General features: G+C 40.2%; 1 protein-coding gene across 1 annotated transcript; it reads left to right on the forward strand.

The window, feature by feature from the left end:
- LOC144458316 (uncharacterized) lies at window positions 1-24876 on the forward strand. Its single transcript, XM_078171903.1, has 14 exons — window positions 1-37; window positions 1405-1469; window positions 1689-1971; window positions 2197-2360; window positions 2497-2779; window positions 3005-3168; window positions 3305-3587; window positions 21468-21631; window positions 21768-22050; window positions 22279-22442; window positions 22579-22861; window positions 23090-23253; window positions 23390-23672; window positions 23900-24876. Exons 2-14 carry the CDS (start codon window positions 1406-1408, stop codon window positions 24072-24074), a joined length of 2757 nt encoding a protein of 918 aa, XP_078028029.1. The 5' UTR covers window positions 1-37; window position 1405; the 3' UTR covers window positions 24075-24876.
- Window positions 24877-25909: the final 1033 nt, after the last annotated feature.

The following is a 25909-nucleotide window of genomic DNA, read 5'->3' on the forward strand; positions in this document are numbered from 1 at the left end:
AAAAAGGAAATCAGGTACCACTTTACATTACAGCTTGGTAGGTGTTAAAATAACAATACATAAATATAATGGGACCAACATACACTGATAATCAAGTGATACTGATGTTAATAATCATGTTAATTTTAGTCCAGTTTTTGTTCTTCCTATTTTTCTTTTCGATGCTTATTCATATTTGGGACCTTGATGTGTTGATCGTGATGTCTATAAGAACAGGTTAAATCTACTTTGTGTCAGTTGAATGTTTTGTCTGAAAATGCTCTAGGTGGGAGGGAGTTTATTTTGGAGAGAAAAAGACCCTGCATCATTTGGCATATAGATAGCATATAGACAAGCATTACTTTGATTATGAATTATTGAGGATTTAGAAGAAGGGTAGTAGGAAGAACTGTTCTGTTGTTCTTGGTTCTGACGTTAAGCCATTTAAAAAGAGTCCAGACTAGGGTTTTAATTATACATTATTTGTATATGCACAGATGATGTGCTCTGAACAGATATATAAAAAAACATGAGAATTTTTGCAGTAATGTTCCTGCTCCACCAACACTTCCAGTCTTCCCATCGATTCCACACAATTTACCACAAACCAAACGCCATTTCTTTTCAGAGTCATAACTCTGAAACACATATTTAAACACATAGTCATATTTAAACACATAGTCACATCCTCAGTGCATTTTTATCAGGGTTTACTGGGTTAGTTATTAAGTGTGGGACTTATGTTCCACAGGTGTTATTTTTACATCACATCCCCATATTAAAAATTGTCACTGTGCCTAACTTGACAAGCTGAAGTTAGGGACTGTCTCATGTTTGCATGCCATCGGACCAGGGCAAGTTTTCAAGTTTTTCAATAGCTTTCTTATTCTTTAAATGTATATTTTGTTTAGACTTACTTTTCTTCGGTTGAAGGTGAGGTTCAAAAACAAATTCTGTTTTATCATTTGTTTAATTAAGGTGCATGGCTAAAATATTACTTTATTTAGTTTGCAGAAAAGATCAATGCATGAGGACTAAAAATCTGATGCACCTTCAGTATACCTCAAACACGAATAGGGATATTCTTTTGACACAAACACAGATAAACAAGGTAGCTTTGCCTTACACCCCTAGTCGGAAACTAGAGAGCAGACACCTGATGCCTGGACCCCTCGTTGTTTCATGGAAGGGGAAGATGTGAGGTGCCAGAAAGAAATCAGGTTTATTTGGACATATATGAAAAAGGATGGAAATGATAATGTAAATGTAGCGGTCAGGTGTGGCTTTTTTCCTGATCAGGTTAGTTTGTGTTAAGAATGTATGTGCACATTATGTATATGAATGTATATGCATATGTAGAAATATACGTAGAGTCTTTAAAACAAAGGTTCAATAAGATTATTTGAGTGTCAACTTGCTTCACAGGATGATGACTCCAGCTGTGGTCTTTGTCTGGTTGGCTGTTTTAGGACAGACAAGTGGTCATTCTGGTGAGATTATTCTTTAAATTGGTTCAGTGAAATTAATGATAATGATTTTTAGTATTTTACTACTGTAAAAGAGCAGTTCTGAAGTTCTATGTCCAGGGGTCACAGTGAGAGTTTAATCAAGTATGATTAACAACTGTTTCTTTAATACCTTTGGTCGAATCATCTGTGACTTGCCTTCCTCAAAAAGTCTTCAATTACAAATGTTGTAACTTTGTCCAGGTACTAATATTGCTAGACATGGAAAAGCAACTCAGTCCTCCGTGGGGTGGGATGGCCCCCCTGAAAAGGCAATTGATGGAAATCGGGCAAGCATCTATGGACAAGGATCCTGTACTCACACACAAGGACAAACAAATCCATGGTGGAGACTGGACCTCCTGAGAACATATAAGATTAACACTGTCACCATCACCAACAGAGGAGATTGTTGCCATGATCGGCTTAATGGTGCTGAGATCCGCATTGGAAACTCCCTCAATGACAATGGCAATGCTAATCCCAGGTAACAGCACGTTCTATCTTATATTTGGTTTGAACATTTTACACTGGTTGTGTATGTCACAGGAAATCAGTGCACTGGATATCTCACTGATTTTCTGACTGAAAACTATAGTTTTCACAGCAAAAGCATCATCACTATTCAAATACTGCTGGTGAGCACTATACATAGTTTTGATCTGGTAACATAGTTTTACACCCAATTCTGTTTCATTTTCTTTTTCTTCAGGTGTGCCTCTGTTAATTCTATCCCAGCTGGGACCTCACAAACTTTTGTGTGTAATGGAATGGAGGGCCAGTATGTGAACATTGTGATTCCTGGAAGAACAGAATATCTGTCGCTGTGTGAGGTGGAAGTCACTGGTCAGCCTTCAGGAAACACTGATCCAACTGGTGATTTGTACCACTCAAACTCTCCAATAATTTGCTAACTGCCTGTTCTTTAATGGCTTTGGTCAGATCAAAACATGTAAGACATCTGTGCCTTCTTAAAACTATCTTTAATAACAAATGCTGTAACTTTGTCCAGGTGCTAATATTGCTAGACATGGAAAAGCAACTCAGTCCTCCGTGGGATCGGATGGCCCCCCTGAAAAGGCAATTGATGGAAATCGGGCAAGCATCTATGAACAAGGATCCTGTACTCACACACAAGGACAAACAAATCCATGGTGGAGACTGGACCTCCTGAGAACATATAAGATTAACACTGTCACCATCACCAACAGAGGAGATTGTTGCCATGATCGGCTTAATGGTGCTGAGATCCGCATTGGAAACTCCCTCAATGACAATGGCAATGCTAATCCCAGGTAACAACACTTTCTATCTTATATTTGGTTTGAACATTTTACACTGGTTGTGTATGTCACAGGAAATCAGTGCACTGGATATCTCACTGATTTTCTGACTGAAACCTATAGTTTTCACAGCAAAAGCATCATCACTATTCAAATACTGCTGGTGAGCACTATGCATAGTTTTGATCTGGTAACATAGTTTTACACCCAATTCTGTTTCATTTTCCTTTTCTTCAGGTGTGCCTCTGTTAATTCTATCCCAGCTGGGACCTCACAAACTTTTGTGTGTAATGGAATGGAGGGCCAGTATGTAAACATTGTGATTCCTGGAAGAACAGAATATCTGTCGCTGTGTGAGGTGGAAGTCACTGGTCAGCCTTCAGGAAACATTGATCCAACTGGTGATTTGTACCACTCAAACGCTCCAATAATTTGCTAACTGCCTGTTCTTTAATGGCATTGGTCAGATCAAAACATGTAAGACATCTGTGCCTTCTTAAAACTATCTTTAATAACAAATGCTGTAACTTTGTCCAGGTGCTAATATTGCTAGACATGGAAAAGCAACTCAGTCCTCCGTGGGATCGGATGGCCCCCCTGAAAAGGCAATTGATGGAGATCGGGCAAGCATCTATGGACAAGGATCCTGTACTCACACACAAGGACAAACAAATCCATGGTGGAGACTGGACCTCCTGAGAACATATAAGATTAACACCGTCACCATCACCAACAGAGGAGATTGTTGCCATGATCGGCTTAATGGTGCTGAGATCCGCATTGGAAACTCCCTCAATGACAATGGCAATGCTAATCCCAGGTAACAGCACTTTCTGTCATATGCTAGGTTTGAATATTTTACACTGGTTGTGTAAGTTAGTGGAAATTAGTGTACTGGATATTTACACCAATCAGCCAAAACATTAAAACAGTGCAATATTTCATAGAAAACCTTGGGTCCTGGTGGCTCCACCCACCCAAACACTGTTGCAAACCAAGTAAACCTCCTTATGACAGGGGCAGTTGTTGATGGCATTGCCTCCCCAGCAGGATAATTCACCATGCCACACCACAAAAACTGCTCAGGAATGACCCGAGGAATGGGACAAAGAGCTCAAGGTGTTGACCTTGCCTCCAAATCCCCCAGATCCCAATCTGACCGCACACTTGAGGGACATGCTGGTACCCCAGAGGTATCCCCCCATCCACGGTGGGTCCTCCTGGGACCAGAATTGGCTCTGACCTGTCAAGGCGTGAACACAGGACCTCTGGGGGTATGTCCAATAGTATCTGGCACCAACGCGTTGCCTTCAGATCTTTTGGGTCCTGTGGGTTGTGAGGTGGGGTAACAGCACGTCCCACAGATGTTTTTTTTTTAAAGATATTATTTTGGGGCATTTTTTGCCTTTAATTGACAGGACAGTGATGTGTGAAGGGGGGAGACAGAGAGACATGCAGCAAAGGGCCACAGGCTGGACTTGAACCCAGGCCGCTGCGGCAACAGCCTTGTACATGGGGCGCCTGCTCTACCACTAAGCCACCGATACCCCACATCCCACAGATGTTTAATCAGACTGGGATTTGGGGAATTTGGATGCCAGGTCAATGCCTTGAGGTCTCTGTCATGTTCCTCGGGCCACTCCTGAGCAGTTTTTGTGGCATGGTGCATTGTCCTGCTGGGGGGCCAATGCTGCTGGGGAGTGCCTCTGCTATAAGGGTGGGGTACCTGGTCTGCACTGGTGTTTAAGTGGGTGGAACATGTCTGGTGACAACCACATGAATGTCAGAACCCAAAGTTTGCCAACAGAACATTGCATTGTAACAAGATGATCAATGTTGTTCACATCACCTGTCAGTGGTTTTAATGTTTTGGCTGATCAGTGTACATAATTTTCACACAAAAACCTATATTTTTCACAGTAAAAGCATCACCAGTATCTAAATAGTTATACTGGTGGGTTCTATGGATAGTTTTTGTCAGGAGACATAATTTCACTCATAATTCAGTTTTTCTTTCTTTTTTTTCCTTCAGATGTGCCATCATCTCGTCTATCGCAGCTGGGACCTCCAAAACGTTTGCATGTGATCTCATAGAAGGCCAATATGTGAACATTGTGATTCCTGGAAGAAAAGAATACTTGACACTGTGTGAGGTGGAAGTCACTGGGATAGAATCAGATGATTCCTTTGAACATCCTTATGGCTGAGTCTGATCTAATTCGTCATAGTCATGTCCACTTATTTTTAAAGTTAATCTTTCCATGCTTCTTCTCCTTTAATAGAATATTTGTACTTAGGGTCAGTGACTATTAAAACAAAGTTTGATAGTCAATTTATCACATTGTTAAGACACTTTCTGCAAGAGATTTTGTTGCTTCACAGTACAAGGAATTTAACATAACTTGCACCCAATTTACAGCAGCATTGATGAACAGTTGTTTGAGGTCCTCTAATATGATATGAATAAACTCTTCTGTATAGAAGTTTCCTGGGTTTATTGTTTGTGTGTACTTTAATAAAAACTGATAACCATCTCATATTTTTATGATACATATGAAACTGCTATCAGTAGCTGGCTAATTTAGCACAAGGGCTGTAAGCAGAGGCAAACAATGAGCCTGACACTGTCCAGATGTTACCTACCTTTAACCTATCAGCTAGTATTAAACTACCTGACCCCAGCCAATCAGGTTTGTGTCTTGGGCCTGTGTGTTTGTGTGTGTGTGTGTGTGTGTGTGTGTGTGTGTGTGTGTGTGTGTGTGAAACCTACTCTCTTTATATTATTTGTGCTGGCCAATTGCCTTAAAAAGGCACATACAACCTTCTCCTTATTGCCCTAAGGCTGTTGACAGTATTCCTACAGGCCTATGTTACTCTGGAACTGTAACAGAGCTACAATAATGTGTCACTAATGCTAGTATTCCAGTACACTTTATCTGTGAAACATTAAGATTGTATTGGCTTTGGCATAACACCACAAACACTGTCCAGCTGGCCACTACAGCCTTCACGTCTGAGCAAGTTAGCAACTGGGTGCTAACATTGGTCATCATTATCATTTCCAAAATTTCTTACAGTTTGACTATTTGTTTTTCATATGGGTACCTTCGGAGCATTAGGGAATGGTGATATGGAGAAAATCAAATATCACAATATTTTTGGCCAAATTCCTCAATGTCAATATTGCAGCACTATTGTAGGGTTGATTATTGGTGCGTTCCCAAAAGATTTACACCGTAAAATTTTTGATAAAGAGGTAAAAAGTTGGAAAAGGCAAATGACAGAACATCTTGAAAAATTCTAGCAAGTTTAGAAAATTACATCACTTTACTGTAACGCAGCCTTTGAAGGCAAGGCAAGGCAACACAATTTTATTTATATAGCACCATTTATACACAAGGCAATTCAATGTGCTTTACAAGAGAAATACGTTAAGATAAAACATTAAAGGAACAATAGATCATTAAAAACAAAAGCTAAAAGCAAGAAAAACAGTGCAGAAAATGCATTTTAAAAGCAAACATAAAGCAAAAGCAACAGCAGACAAACATAAAAACAATAGGTACAGATTATACTAACAATAAGTTACATATCTAGTTCACTGGTAAGCTGCAGTAAATAGTAATGTTTTAAGCCCTGATTTAAATGAGTTGACAGTTTCAGCCGACCTCAGATATTCTGGAAGTTTGTTCCACAGGTGGGGAGCATAGAAACTAAAGGCTGCTTCACCTTGTTTGGTTTTGATCCTGGGAACACTGAGTAAACCTGTTCCAGATGATCTGAGGGGTCTGGATGCTTCATAACGTATATCAGAGATGTATTTAGGCCCGAGACCATTTAGTGCTTTATAGACAAGTAACAAGATTTTAAAGTCTATCCTTTGACACACAGGAAGCCAGTGCAGTGATTTAAGCACTGGTGTAATGTGCTCCACTCTCTTGGTGTTGGTGAGGACTCTGGCAGCAGCGTTCTGGACGAGCTGCAGTTGTCTGATTGACTTTTTACTCAGGCCTGTGAAGACACTGTTACAATAGTCCAGCCTGCTGAAAATGAAAGCATGAACAAGTTTTTCTGTATCTTGTTTAGACAGAAATTCTTTTATTCTTGCTATGTTTTTAAGGTGGTAGTAGGCTGATTTAGTAACTGTCTTAATGTGACTATTGAAATTTAGGTCTGAGTCCAGAACTACACCAAGATTTCTGGCTTGATTTGTAGGTTTTATTGTCATGGCGTCAAGGTGATCAATGACTATTGATCTTTGTTCTTTGGGGCCAAAAACAGCTATCTCAGTTTTTTCTGTGTTTAGTTGTAGAAAATTCTGGCACATCCACGTATTGATTTCGTCAATGCACTTATTTAGTAGATATAGGGGACTGTAGTCATCTGGTGACACTGTTATGTAAAGTTGTGTGTCATCTGCATAATTATGGTAGGAGATGTTATGATATTCCATAATCTGAGCAAGAGGGAGCATACAGATGTTGAACAGAAGAGGCCCAAGAATGGACCCTTGAGGAACTCCACATGTAATCTTTGTTCGCACAGATTCATAATTGCCAAGTGACACAAAGAAATCCCTGTCTTGTAAATAAGATTTAAACCAATTTAGCACAGTGCCAAAAAGTCCCACAAACTTTTCTAGTCTGTCGAGCAGTATGTTATGGTCAACTGTGTCGAATGCAGCACTGAGGTCCAGTAATACCAGAACCGAAATCTTTGATGCATCACTGCTCAGATGAATGTCATTTAAAACTTTTACAAGTGCAGTCTCAGTGCTGTGATGTGCTCGAAATCCAGACTGAAAGGCATCAAAGGAATTGTTTTGCTCCAAGAAGGTGTTAAGTTGCTGAAAAACAGCCTTTTCAATGATTTTTCCTAAAAATGGTAGGTTTGATATAGACCTGTAGTTATTTATTACTGAGGCATCCAGATTAGGCTTTTTAAAGAGAGGTTTAATGACTGCAGTCTTCAAGCCTGACTGAAGAGAACAGTTGACTATCTGTAGTATATCTGATGCTATGCAGTTAAAAACATCTTTAAAAAAGCTTGTAGGCAGAGTGTCAAGGCAGCAGGTAGTGGACCTAAGGTTTCTTACTATGTCTGTCAAAGTAACATAATTTAATGGGTTAAAAAGTGTCAAATTAACTGGAGTAGTCTTATGAGGCACAGGTGAAATAGCCACTGTGTTGGAGTTACGGACTGTCTGTCTTATTTTTAAAATCTTGTCTGTGAAAAAAGAAGCAAAGTCATTGCATGCCTTGGTGGATAGCAGTTCAGGAGGGACTGACGCTGATGGGTTTGTCAGTCTGTCAACAACAGTAAATAAAGTCCGTGCATTGTTGTTATTTTTGTTGATAATCTCAGAGAAAAAGGACTGCCGCGCCCTTTTTAGCTCCAAGCTATAGATGTGCAGACTTTCCTTATAGATGTCATAATGAACCTGGAGTTTGGTTTTTCGCCACCTGCGTTCTGCTTTTCTGCATTCTCTTTTTTGAGCTTTTACCTGTGTGGCGTTCCTCCATGGTGTTTTTTTCTTACCAGAGACAACTTTGACCTTCATGGGGGCAATATTGTCCATAATATTCATAGCTTTAGAGCTGAAACTCTGAACCAGATCATTGACAGAGACTGAGGGCACAGCTGGTGTGGGTATGAAATCCTGGGGGAATAGTGTACAGGTGTTTTCATTGATATAGCATTTTCTGATTACCCCTGTTGTACTTTTACTGGTGTCAGCGGAGATGGCTATTTTAAAGAAAACACAGTAATGATCAGAAAAGGCAACATCAGTCACCACAACCTCAGAAATGTTGAGCCCTTTGGAGATAATTAGATCTAAAATATGTCCCTTATTGTGTGTTGGCTCTGTTACATGCTGGGAAAGTTCAAAGTTGTCCAGGATGTAGAAAAGTTCTTTCGCACTAAAACCAGGAAAACATAACACCTATGGTATTATGATGTCCAGAATCTAAGACAATATCTAGTCTCAAATCACTATCCATCAATATATTGCTTAGCTCAACAAAGAATCTCTTTCGAATAAATCTACATACAAACAATGTCACAGCAACACATGCACATATATTGTGGCAAGGATTGTTGAGCAAAAGGAAAAAAACTCTTACCCAAATCCAAGCTACTGCTCTTGGTATTTAACTTTAATATTCACATGGTTTCTCTCAGTATAACATACTCCATTACATTGCTCCACCATGTGGGTCTGCAATCAAGGCTAGCCACATTAGCCATGCAACATGCTAATGCTCAATTTAGCAGATTTACCTGCAAAAGGAACAGTAAAATAACATGGCAGCATTTACAACTTCCAAGTTTGAAGTTAGGTCATGAACAGTCTGTATTGAATCATACTTAAAGTTCAGTTTTGAAGGGAATCCTGCTCCGTACTGGTCCTAGTTAAGAAATAGTTTTCCAATTGTTGAGGACACATTTTAGTGAAAATTAAATTAAATCTTCCTCAGATGATGGAAATATAGGGAAACCTGTCTGTTGGTTCTTGCATCTGACGACAGAACAAGTACTGTGCTTTACTCATACCATGTTGCCATATCCACAATATAGAAAATAACACATGGTAAATTAATTTACTTGGTAGGCCCACTCTATGGGCAGAGATAGTCACCTAACTGGAGTGGGTTCACTGTTTCTGTGAACTCCACAGGATATATATAAGTGCTGCAAGTCTGACTAGCTTGTTGGTACAAAGGCTATTTTCTTTTCTAATACTTGGGGGTCTCTAGACCCACCGGGGACCAATATTTATGTTGAGAAGTGCTCTTTTTATTCAGTGCTTTAGTGCTTACCAGCCGTGCTAATTTGCTGTTATTGAATGTTTGCACTGTGTTGTTTTGAAATCTTGTTACTCAGTAATTATCATTCAAATGCAACTGTGTTTAAAGAAAGCAGTCAAAGTGTATTTAGTAAATGTGACAGAAAAACACGAAATGCTGCCTGTCTAATTACTAGGGTTTGGTTTTATTTGGGTTTGTTCCAATACCAGGTGCCAAAACAAATGGTATAGGTGCCTTAATAGTGCCTGAACCAATACTTAAAAATATAAATAAGGCACAAAATGACAGTCAAGGACATTAAAGACTGGCTTTTTGATTAAAAAGACAAAATTTAAAGAGGCAACAGACAGCATCTTTTCCTAAATATATATGAAAATAATGTGGGTTGCACAGGGTAGTGGCCACAGTAAAATCCAACTATCAGCATTTACATAGGTTAGGCTTAGTGGCTTTGCAATCTTTGTAATAAGCTTCTGCCACTGGTGCAGAAGTTTCGCGGAGAAAATCTGCTTTACGGCAGGAAACGCGTCATGTATTGCGAAACTGGTCAGTCAGCCAATCAGGGACTGGAGCTGGTTCTTGAGGAGTTGGGCATGAGATAGTTGAGTCACAAGCACAATGGCAGACGGACAAAGTTTGGAGACAAGTGAAAAACGGCCTAGCAAAAGAAAACAAGCTCCTCTGTCTACGGAGGCAAAGAAGAGTAAAAAGGAGAGTGATAAAAGAAGAGGAAAAACAAGAGTAAACCTCAGTCAGGCGTTCAAGAGATGGAGGGAGCTCCGTGACCAAAGAGGCTTCAAAACCCACGTCCAGCTAGCTTTCTTTCTAATGGATCAATAAGTAACAAGGCTAAATGTTAGCTAGCCAAGAGACGACTGTACTGTACTGGCTGCTAGTTAACTCCTAGCTGGCCAGCATTGCAAATTGCCGCAACCAGGGACCGGGTAGCGAGTGTTGGTCGGCTGACATCCTCGTTGCCATTCTACGGCAGCCCTTGGACAGTGATACCCCCCTCCCTTCTGTTCTCTTCTCACGGTGGCAGCTATTGACGGACATCGCCCAGCTAAGTTATGCCCAGCTAAGTGAACACTGAACTCTGTTTCCTATTCAATTTGAGCTCCAACCGGCCGCATCCTTTCCATACGGTACCGTTTATTCTAGAATCGGGACTGCTTACATATTGATGCATATTGGTATAATTCCACTTTAGAACATGGCACTCTTAAATACTTGATTCTGATTGGTCAATCAACAAAATTCTGGGGTGTTTATTTCTTGAGATATCACCGCTGCTCTGCTGCTCCATTGCTAGGGACGGCATAGCAACGGCCTTAGACTGGGAAGCATCAAAATCAGTTAACGTTAATCCACACAGCTCTCCCAAGCTGGCCTGGAGAGGGAGATCATGTCGGTCACTGGCCATAAATGTGAGGGCAGCATTCGCAGCTACTGGGCACCTAGTCTCTATATACAGATTCTACATTCAGTGAATGTAGAGTCTGTAGGCAAACCCCGGAGATCTTCCCTCCAGAAGAAGAGTGGAAGAGCCCTGGTTTCTTGGGCTCTTCCCCTGAAACTTTGCCATGTTATACATCAAGGCAGGGTCAAACTGTGCTCCATAGCTCTCATCCAGGCTCCTGAGCTCTGCTTCAGAAATGTCTACTTGAATTGTGGGAACAGTTGAGAATCTAGCAATGCAACAAACAGCAGCCTTTTGTGATCGTAACCTTGATGCTGACTGAACTGTACATCTAAGATCTTATTTTGTAAGATTCCAGAGAGCACATCAGCAAAGTCAAAAATACCAATGAAGGCAAAAAGAAAAAAAAAAGAAGACGTCAAAGCTTCTCAAATGTGATAAGTGTCCTGATGCACAGTGTACTGACTCTTTTGTCATGGACCGTAAACACCAGCCTGGAGTTAAAGTTCCACCTCACCTGAGAGACTTGTGGCAGCCTTCTCTCGCAAAACTCATCCAGTAATTTGGTGCACATGTAAAAACATGTAAAATACGCAGACAATCCTCCCAGATTTGAAAAAAAAAACACTTGCAGTCTTTAATTTTTGATGTTCCCTGGAACATCACAAGATTTAATGTATGTGCATAACAGTGCATAAAAAGAGCCTGGGAGATCGATTCTTTAACACAAGCCTGTACTCCATCCAGTCCTGATGCCATTACAGCAGCTCCAAGTTACTAACCTTGTTTTGCAATCGTAGCTGTCCAACACTTTGAGCACTAAAGCAGCCAGCTGGCCTCAGTTTTTATCTGTTACATCCTCAGACTTTAAAAATCTCTCTTTCACACCCATTTCAGTAACGTACCTGATGACAATTGACAGCTGAACGGTATTGCTGGGGTCGGTATACTCATCGACCATAACTGCCACAAACTCTTTTTTGATGACATCTTTAAGCATCAAAACAGAGATGGAGATATTTCTTGCTATCCCAAAAAGATGACACAATCAATAAGGCCCTTCAATACTGGTTGTGCAGGCTTGTCTCCCATCTCCGCTGCTCATCAAGTTTTAAATTCACCCTGGACTCACCAAACATCTTGACGCACTGAGGCCTGATGTTTGATGGCTGCCTTGGTGAAGCTGTTGAGGCTGCTAAACTAGTGCTTTTCCAGGTACCCTCATTAGTATTAAAAAGTAAACAGATCCAGCAAAATAGCTTTTTTCACTCTGTGCTAACTGTAAGCCACTCAAGGCGGTTGTAGTTGCTCTGGGTGAACGACTACACAAAACTTACCTTGATAAGCTCATCCAGTTTAAGTGTAGGTGTTCCTCTAGTAATTATTTCCTTCTGTTCTCCAAATGGTTGCCTTGAAAAAGGGACTTGAAGTAGGTCGACAACAAGATCAGAGGTGGCTGTGAATGCAGTGTCCATTGCATTTTCTTTTAGCATGTAGCTAGTTCATTCACAACCCACCACGTCAAGCTCAAAGTTGATGACACCACCAATGGCTAGCGCAGTGATACATCACAGCAGGGGTGTAGTGGACGTGGGGTACATGTCTCCCACAGCTGCTGTATCTGTCCCCTATGTCCCCTGCACTTTTCCATACTGTAAATCAAGCTTATTTTTCCAAGTTGTCCCGAATGTACAATGAGTGGGTGGGCATGGTGCGCACTTGCTGCTTCTTTTGTTGCAGCGCATTGTCTTTTGCACAGCCAAACACTGTTAATTTGCACAAATGGCCACAGTGTTGTAACTTAAAGCAGTTTGAAGATGTGAAGTGTTTCCCTTTGAACAAATGTGAATGAATTCATGGCTGGTGAGACTTTCACAAACTGAATGCGGCATTTTATTTTATGAGTTTGTTTTCTTGAGCAACACTGAGCTAACTGAGGGACAAAATCAAAGAAAATAAAATGCTGCAGTCAAATTGTGAAGCCTGAGCTTCATTCATGTTATTATCGTGATAATCCCACACACAAAAACACGGACATACACAGAACTCCCCTCACAGTGATGCATAAATACCCCAAAAATCAAAATATCAGGTGGTGTCAGTAGCAAATGGAGCCTAATTCTTGGAAACAGATTAAATGTTCATTTAAGAGACCTGTCTTAATCGATGGATTCATTGGTAGAATACTCACTTACTAGAACAATCAATAGCTGTAGCCTTAGTGGCATATTAAATCTCACAATATTTGATAATTTCTATTTTTTAAATACATTTACTGAATGCTTCTCACATAAAAAGCACGCAGATCAACACAGTGGAACCACTAACACTCATATTTTCTTTGTGGCCAGGATGCTCAGAGCAGAGGATCCACTGTCTGCTAGATTGCTGTCACTACACAAGGATCAGCGAGTCATGAGCCTGGGTTTATTTGCATTCTCTTATCCTATGGACTTTGTTTGGAGTTTTCTGTTTGTGTCCCTTGTTTCATGTTCTCCATTTACGTTTAATCTGCTTCCTGTTTTATTTTGTAGATTATCTCCTCATGTGTCGTGTCCGATTTTACTTCCTGTGTTTTTCTGCCTATTTTCTGTCACACCTGTCTCGTTAGTCCCTCTCTGTTCCCAAAGTCTTTACTTCACACCTGTTCTGTATTAGTCTTGTTTGCTCCACCCATAGTGTTCCCCTCCACACCCTTGTTGTTAGCCAATCTCCATTTCCCTCTTTTGCCCTTGTCTTCTTAATCAAGCCGTGTCTCATTCATGGTTAGTCTTCTGTGTATCTATATACCTGTGTGTTTCCATTTGTTCTCTGTCAGTTCACCTGTGTTCATCCTGTGTTATTACTGTGCTAACCCATGTGTTCTTGGTGTCCTTACCTGCTCTGTTTCCTGCCTGGTGCTCTGTTTGGATTTTGGATTTGAGTTCATTGTATTATCCTGGTTGGTTTATGGCCCCTGGTGTTTTTGGTTATTTGGTTTGGTGTGTTAGCCGCTTAGGAGAAGCACAGTTGAATGGGAGAGAATATTTCAAGATATCATCAAAAAAAAAAAAAATCTTACTTATGAACAATCTGTCCCCTCATCTCTAAAATGATTGCTACGCCTCTGGGGCTGTATTCACAAAAATTCTAAGAATCCTCTCAGAGAGCTCCTAACATAGCCTTAAGACTTTTAGTAAGTCCTAGCTTAGCAGTGATTCAGAAAAGTTCTGTTATTAATTACAAAATGTGCACACAGAAATAGTAATGTTTGTTCAATCATTGTGTTTATAGACTTTACAAACATCAGATTAGTCTAAACGGTGATATAGTGATGTGAAAAATGTGATATATATATATATATATATATATGTAGTTAAACTCTGCTGGTTTTCTACCTGGAAGTATTTGTAAACAACAAGGCGATTCCCTGGGGGCACCGCCGGAAGTGAAGGGGTTGAGCGATCCCCGAGGCCCCTGCACTTCCGTTAGTAAAACTACGGGCAGTGCCTCCAGAGGTAAAGGAAGAAAAAAAAAATCCTTTTTTTTTTTTTTTTTTAACTGATGGATTCCTGCAGGATATAATCTGTAGCATTTAATTTACTCACTGTCATCTGGAGTTTGGAGAATATTTCTCCTTACTCTTTGTGTTTTCACCATTTTCTCATCCGCTTCAGAAACTCTTCAGCCTCTTAAAAGCCCTCCTATCGACTCCTAATAGTTTTTCACCTTAGGAGCTCTCTTAAGATTTAAGATGCTTTGTGAATAACTTTTATTTTTCCACGAACTTTTAGGGGAAATTCTAAGAAAACATCACAATTTGAAGAATTTTGTCACAAGGAGCAACTCGTTGTACTAGGAAGCTTTGTAAATATGACCCCTGCATCGGGCCCCTGGGGCACTCTGTTACCACTCATCAAAATCTGATTGGTTGATACTACAGTCATGCAAAGTTGTGATCCGTTTGCAGCTTTGGGCTTTGGCCTAACAATATGAAGAACACAGGTCCGAGGAGTTGTGATGCATTTAAATGACATAGAAAATCCATGCTGAGTCCCACGAGAAAATTACCATATTTGTTTTCTGGATAAGCAGCCTACTGAGCAAGTAACTGAATACAGACACATTTCAGATACACTTCAATTTAACTATGAAAAACAAATTATGATTGTGATTTTAACAGAGCCAGCAGAGAAGGCCCTGATAGCCCTGACAGCCCACCATTGTCAATGCATCATGGGATACCTCTTGCCCTTGGTAGGCTGTAGTTAATGGTTAATGGCTAACGGCAACAACAACTTCTTTCAACATGGATAAATAATCACAGATGACATTCACTACTAAATTTATTGGTTTTATGAAGTCTCCAAAAAGACACTGCTTTTCAACGTTGGATTATGAAGCCTCTGAAAGGAATATGATCGCACCAGAGCCCTCGTTGGAAAGCTACAACAGAGATGAAGTGGCAGCCATCTGAAATTAGTCACGGAGATAGCAAGGTGCTTAATTTGATGTAGTATACAACATCAGCAGGACTTTGTACTGTCTGCTGCAGTCACCGCAGCCTCACTGTTACTGTTATGTAACCGTGGGCAATTTTTTGCTAATACAGTAGATGTGAAAGCAGGTGATACAAGAAACTTGGACGCAATTGGAAGCAAGGACTTCAGGGTGAACCACGGCCAAAATGACAAACAGAACCTACAAATCTTTCCCCCGAGTGCTGCCTTGGCCCCTCAAGCAAAAGCAGCAAACAAAATTACAGTGCTAGGACTGACTCCCTAAACTAAACAAAAACAAGAGAAAAAATGTTTCAACAAAAATAGCAATTCACCCCTACAGCTTCATGAAAAGTTATCTAAAGTGCAATGCTATTTACATTATATATACAAGCGCGGTTAGCATAGAGCTGGGCTAGCGGGAAGCTAAGACACATACTGAAAGACTAAACAGCAAACAATAAAGCTGGGGCCGTATTCACAAAACTTCCTAGCACTCAGAGTCGCTCCTAATGACAAAATTCTTAGAATTTTTTTTATAATTGTGACATTTACTCAGAATTTCCCCTTAAAGTTAAGACTAGGTCCTTGTTAAGATAAAAGTTATTCACAGAGCATCTTAGACCTTAAAAGAGCTATCAAGGTGAAAAACTGTTAGGAACAGGGAGCAGGACTTTTAAGAGACTTAAGAGTTTCTTAATAAGAGGAAAAAATGGTGGAAACACAAAGAGGTCGAAGAAATGGTCTCTAAACACAAAATGACAGTGAGTAAATGAAATGCTACAGATGAGATTGTGCAGGGATAATGTTTGTAGTTGATTCTCATTTGGGATATGCAACACAACGCTATAACGCCAGAAATAAAATGGTACTAAGAAAAACTGGAAAAATGCAACAGTGCAGCAGTGATGACTTTTGTCTGTCTCAACCTTAGATCAGCAGAGTGATCACGCTAACAATGATAACACTTTCAATCTCATATTGTGATGCAGTTCATTTCATTTCCACTGGGTGTCCACACCTTGCAGGCTCACAAAGGAGCATGTCTTTAACAACCAATCACATCTGTTAAAACAAAGCATCACACCTAGCAACAGGGTCATCCACACCCCCTCAGTAAGATAAAAGTCTCTGTCCCTTCCTTAATCAGAGTTGCTCTGAGCACTTTCCTAAATCACTCCTAAGCTAGGACTCCTTACTAAAAGTTTTTAGGCTATGTTAGGAGCTCTCTTGGAGTAACACAGATTACAGTGGATGTTAAATAGGACAAGCCACTAGCTTCGCCAGTCCGGAGCAGCAATGTCACACCACACTCCCCAAGCTCAGCCAATCCACAGCAGCGATGTCACGGATCAGTGCACCTGGAGGAAAACAAAAATCTTCACCAGAAACAAGAGCTCTCAAGCTCCTAAAACATCACTGCTGCCACACACAACAAAAGATATACAATGAAAACTACGGCTGTCCCTAACAGTTACACACACTCTGTCTGTCTGTTCATCTGTCTGTCACTTTCACTCTCACTCTCTTGCACACAGTCCAGCACCAAAATAAGGCACCAAAATCTGCTGTGTGATTTAGACCAGTAAGAACTGGATCTATGTTGGATTTCAGTAGCCATCCCGACTAACTTTCCTCTGTATCCTTAGGAAACAGGTTGTAATCTGACGACAGGTGTCACACCTAGGATCTGCTACACAAACTTTTTTTTTTAGTTGTTTTTTTTACTGTGCATCTGTGCTTACAAAGATGTGGTTAGGGTTACAAAAATATTGTAATATTTATATAGTTATTGTAAATACACTGTAGTTAAGGTAGACTTAAAGTAGATAAGGTCAGGACACTAAAACTAAGTTGTGGCCCCGATACATGCAAATAGACAAAAAGACATCGAAATGAAAAAAACATCATCAATTTCACAGCTTATGTGCAAAATAATGAAACACACCGCAAATATAGAAAATACAACCAAAGGACACATACGCTCAGTTGCCATTCTGTTAGCTACAGCTATGGCTAAAACTAATGCAGTCTAATACAACAGTTCTGCGATACCTCCATGCAACCTATGTTCAGGTTTTGTTGAAAGTGTTTTAGACAGGTGTCGATTCAACATGATCCTTTTGAACACAGGCGTTTCTATGATTTTGTCCACACCTTTCGTATCATTGAGGGCGGGCCAAATAAAGCAAACATCCGTCCCTACAGTTCACTACAGTTAAACACCACCATAAACTACATCCTCTAATGGGATCAATATTTGCAGTTTGATTTTCAAATGCAGACCGAGCAACATCCAGTCAGTAATTGCTCATTTATCCTTAAACTAATTCAGAATTGTAGCATTTATCAATCTTAAGTTTGTTTTGTCACATATACGTATCTCTTATCAAACTCCTTGCACCAGAGTTCATGCACTATATTTAGTTGTGCATTGTCTCAACTACCTGTCACATATGTCAACCATTATTTGAGCAAAGGGTGTGCCCTCTGGAAAAAGACACCATGGACAACAGTATCATATGATGAGACAGGCACATTGGGCATTAAAGCGGATACAAAAACAACACTTGTTTGAATAGACTGACAATTAGAGTGAAAAACAGTTGCCTGTCATGCACTGCACAATGGCATAAAAGTAATTGCTCTCCAGGCACACATGTAGATCACAGCTGCTTCTAGGGAGTCAGAGAGCTTCCAGGTAGGTCCTTGGTGGAATTACTGATCGTTCGTCTTTTATTCTCTAATAATTTTTTGTCACTAAAAAAGGAAATCAGGTACCACTTTACATTACAGCTTGGTAGGTGTTAAAATAACAATACATAAATATAATGGGACCAACATACACTGATAATCAAGTGATACTGATGTTAATAATCATGTTAATTTTAGTCCAGTTTTTGTTCTTCCTATTTTTCTTTTCGATGCTTATTCATATTTGGGACCTTGATGTGTTGATCGTGATGTCTATAAGAACAGGTTAAATCTACTTTGTGTCAGTTGAATGTTTTGTCTGAAAATGCTCTAGGTGGGAGGGAGTTTATTTTGGAGAGAAAAAGACCCTGCATCATTTGGCATATAGATAGCATATAGACAAGCATTACTTTGATTATGAATTATTGAGGATTTAGAAGAAGGGTAGTAGGAAGAACTGTTCTGTTGTTCTTGGTTCTGACATTAAGCCATTTAAAAAGAATCCAGACTAGGGCTTTAATTATACATTATTTGTATATGCACAGATGATGTGCTCTGAACAGATATAAAAAAAACCATGAGAATTTTTGCAGTAATGTTCCTGCTCCACCAACACTTCCAGTCTTCCCATCGATTCCACACAATTTACCACAAACCAAACGCCATTTCTTTTCAGAGTCATAACTCTGAAACACATATTTAAACACATAGTCATATTTAAACACATAGTCACATCCTCAGTGCATTTTTATCAGGATTTACTGGGTTAGTTATTAAGTGTGGGACTTATGTTCCACAGGTGTTATTTTTACATCACATCCCCATATTAAAAATTGTCACTGTGCCTAACTTGACAAGCTGAAGTTAGGGACTGTCTCATGTTTGCATGCCATCGGACCAGGGCAAGTTTTCAAGTTTTTCAATAGCTTTCTTATGCTTTAAATGTATATTTTGTTTAGATTTACTTTTCTTCGGTTGAAGGTGAGGTTCAAAAATAAATTCTCTTTTTTCATTTGTTTAATTAAGGTGCATGGCTAAAATATTACTTTATTTAGTTTGCAGAAAAGATAAATGCATGAGGACTAAAAATCTGATGCACCCTCAGTATACCTCAAACACGAATAGGGATATTCCTTTGACACAAACACATGCAGATAAACAAGGTAGCTTTGCCTTACACCCCTAGTCGGGACATAAACTAGAGAGCAGACACCTGATGCCTGGACCTCTCCTTGTTTCATGGAAGGGGAAGATGTGAGGTGCCAGAAAGAAATCAGGTTTATTTGGACATATGTGAATAAGTATGGAAATGATAATATAAAGGTAGTGGTCAGGTGTGGCTGTCTTCCTGATCAGGTTAGTTTGGGTTAAAGGGATAGTGCACCCAAAAACGAAAATTCAGCCATTATCTACTCACCCATATGTCGATGGAGGCCCTGGTGAAGTTTTAGAGTCCTCACATCCCTTGCGGAGATCGGCGGGGGGAGTGGCTAGCACACCTAATGGCTGACGGCGCCCCAGACTAACATCCAAGAACACAAAATTGAAACCACAAAATATCTCCAACATGCCCATCTGTAGTGATCCAAGTGTCCTGAAGCTCCGACATAAAAAGTTGTTTTGAGAAACGTCATATGAACTCTGTTTTTAGCCTCACTGTAGCCTGTAGCTCTGCTTCTCTGTGCTCCGCGCTCACGTGTGCACGCTCAGGGTGATCGGTGATGCACGGTCTCTGAAGAGCAGCAGTCTCGTCAGTACTGATGTTCAGATTGTCAAGTGCAGACATCGCCAATTCGCAGTCTGAGCAGCAAAGACTTTTCTCATCCGTTGGCATTGCTTTGCATTTGAAACAACTACACCACCAGGTTTCCAGTGCTCGACTCCAGTATTCTGCGGCTGGCTGAGGGTTAGGCTCATGAGCTGCGGCAGCTGCTTCGTCCAGTAGCCTGAGTTTCGCGTCCGTATACTCGGGCTCAAACAAATACGGCTCAACAAAGAAACATGATGTCACGTGATGTAAACATGGGTAAGCAAAGCTCATGCTTTCGCTTGTCTCGCGCAAGCGCGCACACGTGAGCGCGGAGCACAGAGAAGCAGTCAGAGCTACCGGCTACAGTGAGGCTAAAATCAGAGTTTTTCCAAACAGCATTTTATGTCGGAGCTTCAGGACACTTGGATCACTACAGATGGGCATGTTGGAGATATTTTGTGGATTCAATTTTGTGTTCTTGGACGTTAGTCTGGGGCGCCGTCAGCCATTAGGTGTGCTAGCCGCTCCCCCCGCCGATCTCTGCAAGGGATGTGAGGACTCTAAAACTTCACCAGGGCCTCCGTCGGCATATGGTTGAGTAGATAATGGCTGAATTTTCAGTTTTGGGTGCACTATCCCTTTAAGAACATATGTGTACATTATGTATATGAATGTATATGCATGTGTAGAAATATATGTAGAGGCTTTAAAACAAAGGTTCAATAAGATTATTTGAGTGTCAACTTGCTTCACAGGATGATGACTCCAGCTGTGTTCTTTGTCTGGTTGGCTGTTTTAGGACAGACAAGTGGTCATTCTGGTGAGATTATTCTTTAAATTGGTTCAATGAAATTAATGATACTGATTTTTAGTATTTTACTACTGTAAAAGAGCAGTTCTGAAGTTCTATGTCCAGGGGTCACAGTGAGAGTTTAATCAAGTATAATGACAACAGTTTCTTTAATACCTTTGGTCGAATCATCTGTGACTTGCCTTCTTGAAACTATCTTCAATAACAAATGCTGTGACTTTGTCCAGGTGCTAATATTGCTAGACATGGAAAAGCAACTCAGTCCTCCGTGGGGTGGGATGGCCCCCCTGAAAAGGCAATTGATGGAAATCGGGCAAGCATCTATGGACAAGGATCCTGCACCCACACACAAGGACAAAGAAAACCATGGTGGAGACTGGACCTCCTGAGAACATATAAGATTAACACTGTCACCATCACCAACAGAGGAGATTGTTGCCACAATCGGCTCAATGGTGCTGAGATCCGCATTGGAAACTCCCTCAATGACAATGGCAATGTTAATCCCAGGTAACAACACGTTCTATCTTATATTTGGTTTGAACATTTTACATTGGTTGTGTATGTTACAGGAAATCAGTGCACTGGATATCTCACTGATTTTCTGACTGAAACCTATAGTTTTCACAGCAAAAGCATCATCACTATCCAAACACTACTGCTGGTGAGCACTATGCATAGTTTTGATCTGGTAACATAGTTTTACACCCAATTCTGTTTCATTTTCTTTTTCTTCAGGTGTGCCTCTGTTAATTCTATCCCAGCTGGGACCTCACAAGCTTTTGTGTGTAATGGAATGGAGGGCCAGTATGTTAACATTGTGATTCCTGGAAGAACAGAATATCTGACACTGTGTGAGGTGGAAGTCACTGGTCAGCTTCCAGGAAACACTGCTCCAACTGGTGATTTGTACCACTCAAATTCTCCAATAACTTGCTAACTGCCTGTTCTTTAATGGCTTTGGTCAGATCAAAACATGTAAGACATCTGTGCCTTCTTGAAACTATCTTTAATAACAAATGCTGTAACTTTGTCCAGGTGCTAATATTGCTAGACATGGAAAAGCAACTCAGTCCTCCGTGGGGTGGAATGGCCCCCCTGAAAAGGCAATTGATGGAAATCAGGCAAGCATCTATGGACAAGGATCCTGCACCCACACACAAGGACAAAGAAAACCATGGTGGAGACTGGACCTCCTGAGAACATATAAGATTAACACTGTCACCATCACCAACAGAGGAGATTGTTGCCATGATCGGCTTAATGGTGCTGAGATCTGCATTGGAAACTCCCTCAATGACAATGGCAATGCTAATCCCAGGTAACAACACGTTCTATCTAATATTTGGTTTGAACATTTTACACTGGTTGTGTATGTCACAGGAAATCAGTGCACTGGATATCTCACTGATTTTCTGACTGAAACCTATAGTTTTCACAGCAAAAGCGTCATCACTATCCAAACACTACTGCTGGTGAGCACTATACATAGTTTTGATCTGGTAACATAGTTTTACACCCAATTCTGTTTCATTTTCATTTTCTTCAGGTGTGCTGTTATCCAGTCTATCCCAGCTGGGACCTCCAAAACTTTTGTGTGTAATGGAATGGAGGGCCAGTATGTGAACATTGTGATTCCTGGAAGAACAGAATATCTGACACTGTGTGAGGTGGAAGTCACTGGTCAGCCTTCAGGAAACACTGCTCCAACTGGTGATTTGTACCACTCATATTCTCTGATAACTTGCTAACTGCCTGTTCTTTGATGGCTTTGGTCAGATCAAAACATGTAAGACACCTGTGCCTTCTTGAAACTATCTTTAATAACAAATGCTGTGACTTTGTCCAGGTGCTAATATTGCTAGACATGGAAAAGCAACTCAGTCCTCCGTGGGGTGGAATGGCCCCCCTGAAAAGGCAATTGATGGAAATCAGGCAAGCATCTATGGACAAGGATCCTGCACCCACACACAAGGACAAAGAAAACCATGGTGGAGACTGGACCTCCTGAGAACATATAAGATTAACACTGTCACCATCACCAACAGAGGAGATTGTTGCCATGATCGGCTTAATGGTGCTGAGATCCGCATTGGAAACTCCCTCAATGACAATGGCAATGCTAATCCCAGGTAACAACACTTTCTATCTTATATTTGGTTTGAACATTTTACACTGGTTGTGTATGTTACAGGAAATCAGTGCACTGTATATCTCACTGATTTTCTGACTGAAACCTATAGTTTTCACAGCAAAAGCATCATCACTATCCAAACACTACTGCTGGTGAGCACTATGCATAGTTTTGATCTGGTAACATAGTTTTACACCCAATTCTGTTTCATTTTCATTTTCTTCAGGTGTGCTGTTATCCAGTCTATCCCAGCTGGGACCTCCAAAACTTTTGTGTGTAATGGAATGGAGGGCCAGTATGTGAACATTGTGATTCCTAGAAGAATAGAATATCTGACACTGTGTGAGGTGGAAGTCACTGGTCAGCCTTCAGGAAACACTGCTCCAACTGGTGATTTGTACCACTCAAATTCTCCACTAACTTGCTAACTGCCTGTTCTTTAATGGCTTTGGTCAGATCAAAACATGCAAGACATCTGTGCCTTCTTGAAACTATCTTCAATAACAAATGCTGTGACTTTGTCCAGGTGCTAATATTGCTAGACATGGAAAAGCAACTCAGTCCTCCGTGGGGTGGAATGGCCCCCCTGAAAAGGCAATTGATGGAAATCAGGCAAGCATCTATGGACAAGGATCCTGTACTCACACAAACCTTGACAGAAGACCATGGTGGAGACTGGACCTCCTGAGAACATATAAGATTAACACTGTCACCATCACCAACAGAGGAGATTGTTGCCATGATCGGCTTAATGGTGCTGAGATCCACATTGGAAACTCCCTCAATGACAATGGCAATGCTAATCCCAGGTAACAGCACTTTCTGTCTTGTATGGTTTGAACATCTTACATTGATTGTATATGCCACATGAAATCAGTGCACTGGATATCTACATATATTCCCCATAGAAAGCCATCGTTTTCACAGCAAATGCATCATCACTATTCAAATGAAACTACTGCTGAGAACTATGCATAGTTTATTATCTGGTAACATAGTTTTACACATAATTCTGTCTCATGTTCATTTTCTTCAGGTGTGCTGTTATCCAGTCTATCCCAGCTGGGACCTCCAAAACTTTTATGTGTAATGGAATGGAGGGCCAGTATGTTAACATTGTGATTCCTGGAAGACCAGAATATCTGACACTGTGTGAGGTGGAAGTCACTGGGACAGAATCAGATGATGTCATTGAATATGTGTGTAACTGAGTCTGAAATGATTCCGCCTTTTCATGTACACGTAATTTTGAAGCTGATCTTTGCTTGTTTCTGCTTCTTTTGCATATTTGAATATTAATATGGGCAATTTACCATTATAGCAAATTTATAATTTGCTTTACAGTACCGGAAATCAAACACACCTTGCACCTGGATTTATGACAATGTTGTTGCTGAACAGTCATTTGAGGTCCTCTCACATGATATTAAGTAACTCCTACGTTCCCATGTTTCTTGTTTGTGTACTTGAGTGATGGTTATACCTGTCCCACATGCACACTAATTTAGCCTAAAGACTGTAAGCAGAGGAAAATAGTGAAGCTGACTGTCCAAATGTAATGCAACCTTACTGTTTGTTAATGTTAATCATGCTCTCATTGACTTGTCTTTGGCTGTGCTATGTGAATTTGACATAGACAGCTTTTCAGAAAGTTTATAACATTCTCCATACTCTACATTCCCCATACTATACAACTAAAAAAAAAAAAAAAAAAAATTTATAAGGGAGTCGGGAGACCTTCTGCCTGTTTGACAAAGAAGTATACTGTGGATACTGTTAGGGTAATTGTAAAATTTGACATATGAGATCATAGTGAAATCAGTTGACACTCTTAAGTCTCTCATGGATTCAGTTCTTGATGTTGTGTCACTGTCCTCTGAGAAAAGTCAGCAAAATAGCTCTCTTGGGTGCAAAGGTCTGAAATTGTGTGTCGTCATTATTCTTTGACCTGCTTCATAATTTTGATTCACTATCTACTACACTTGCAAAATAAAAATGACTTTTTAAAAGGCATTCATCTGTGTTTTCTTTATTTGCTCCCACATAAAAAGGGATATCATTTTGGGGTATTAAAAGCACAACTAACATACAGACAACAACAACAACAATAGCATATACAGTAGCTTATCAGCTGTTTAAATGTTTTAGATAAGGAGTTACGGTGTAATCTTTTTGTACTAGCAGTGTACCAGTACAGTGCCTACCAATATGTGTAGGTATTATTTACCTACTGGGTACCTATTCTGTTACTATTACAAGGTACAGTATTACCATAATACTAAGCAAACATCTGGACGTTTCAAGGAAGATAAAGTGATGACTTCTGCATCACTTAACAATCTGATGCCATTTTGTTTCCAAATGATCTTATTACCAACAAACAAGCAAACTACATTCTTCCTTTATAATTTTTGGGTACCTAAAATAACTATGGATTACATCTATGCATGTATGGAACAAAGGTCAATGGAACAATGTTTTGTCCTGGATACTGTCAACCTCTAAAGACTGTCTCAGCTGTTGTTCACCTTACTAGCAAACTTTATCACTGGATGCTCGTTTATGGACCTCGTGGCTCTGCTTTTTCTGTAAGGGCAAAATAGACTGCAAGGAAAAGTAGTTGATTTTTATTTATTTATTTATTTATTTTTACATCAGGTTGTACACGAGAGGATTTTCAGATCCTGACTGATTTCAAAAATGACCACAGTCATAATGACAGATTTAACAGACTTTTAATATTCTAATCGTAAAAACGTGCACACCAGACACTTCAGTCAAGACGCAGGACCACACACTTGGCTTTAATACTTAACAATTTCAGAGTGGTGGTCCACCTGGCTCAGGGGCCAAAAGTACTCATGCTGTTGGCAGCCATGTTTCTGTTCTACACAGGTACCAACATCTGTTTAGTGACGCTTCCCAGTCAGCCCACTCTCAGTGGCTATTGCTGGCTTCTGATAAATACTCCATTGCTGTTCCTTTCACACTATACAATTTCAAATCATAAATATCAAACATTTTTTATAATTCCGATTTGAAATGG

The sequence above is a fragment of the Epinephelus lanceolatus genome, chromosome 10 (assembly GCF_041903045.1).
Source record: "Epinephelus lanceolatus isolate andai-2023 chromosome 10, ASM4190304v1, whole genome shotgun sequence".
NCBI lineage: Eukaryota > Metazoa > Chordata > Actinopteri > Perciformes > Serranidae > Epinephelus > Epinephelus lanceolatus.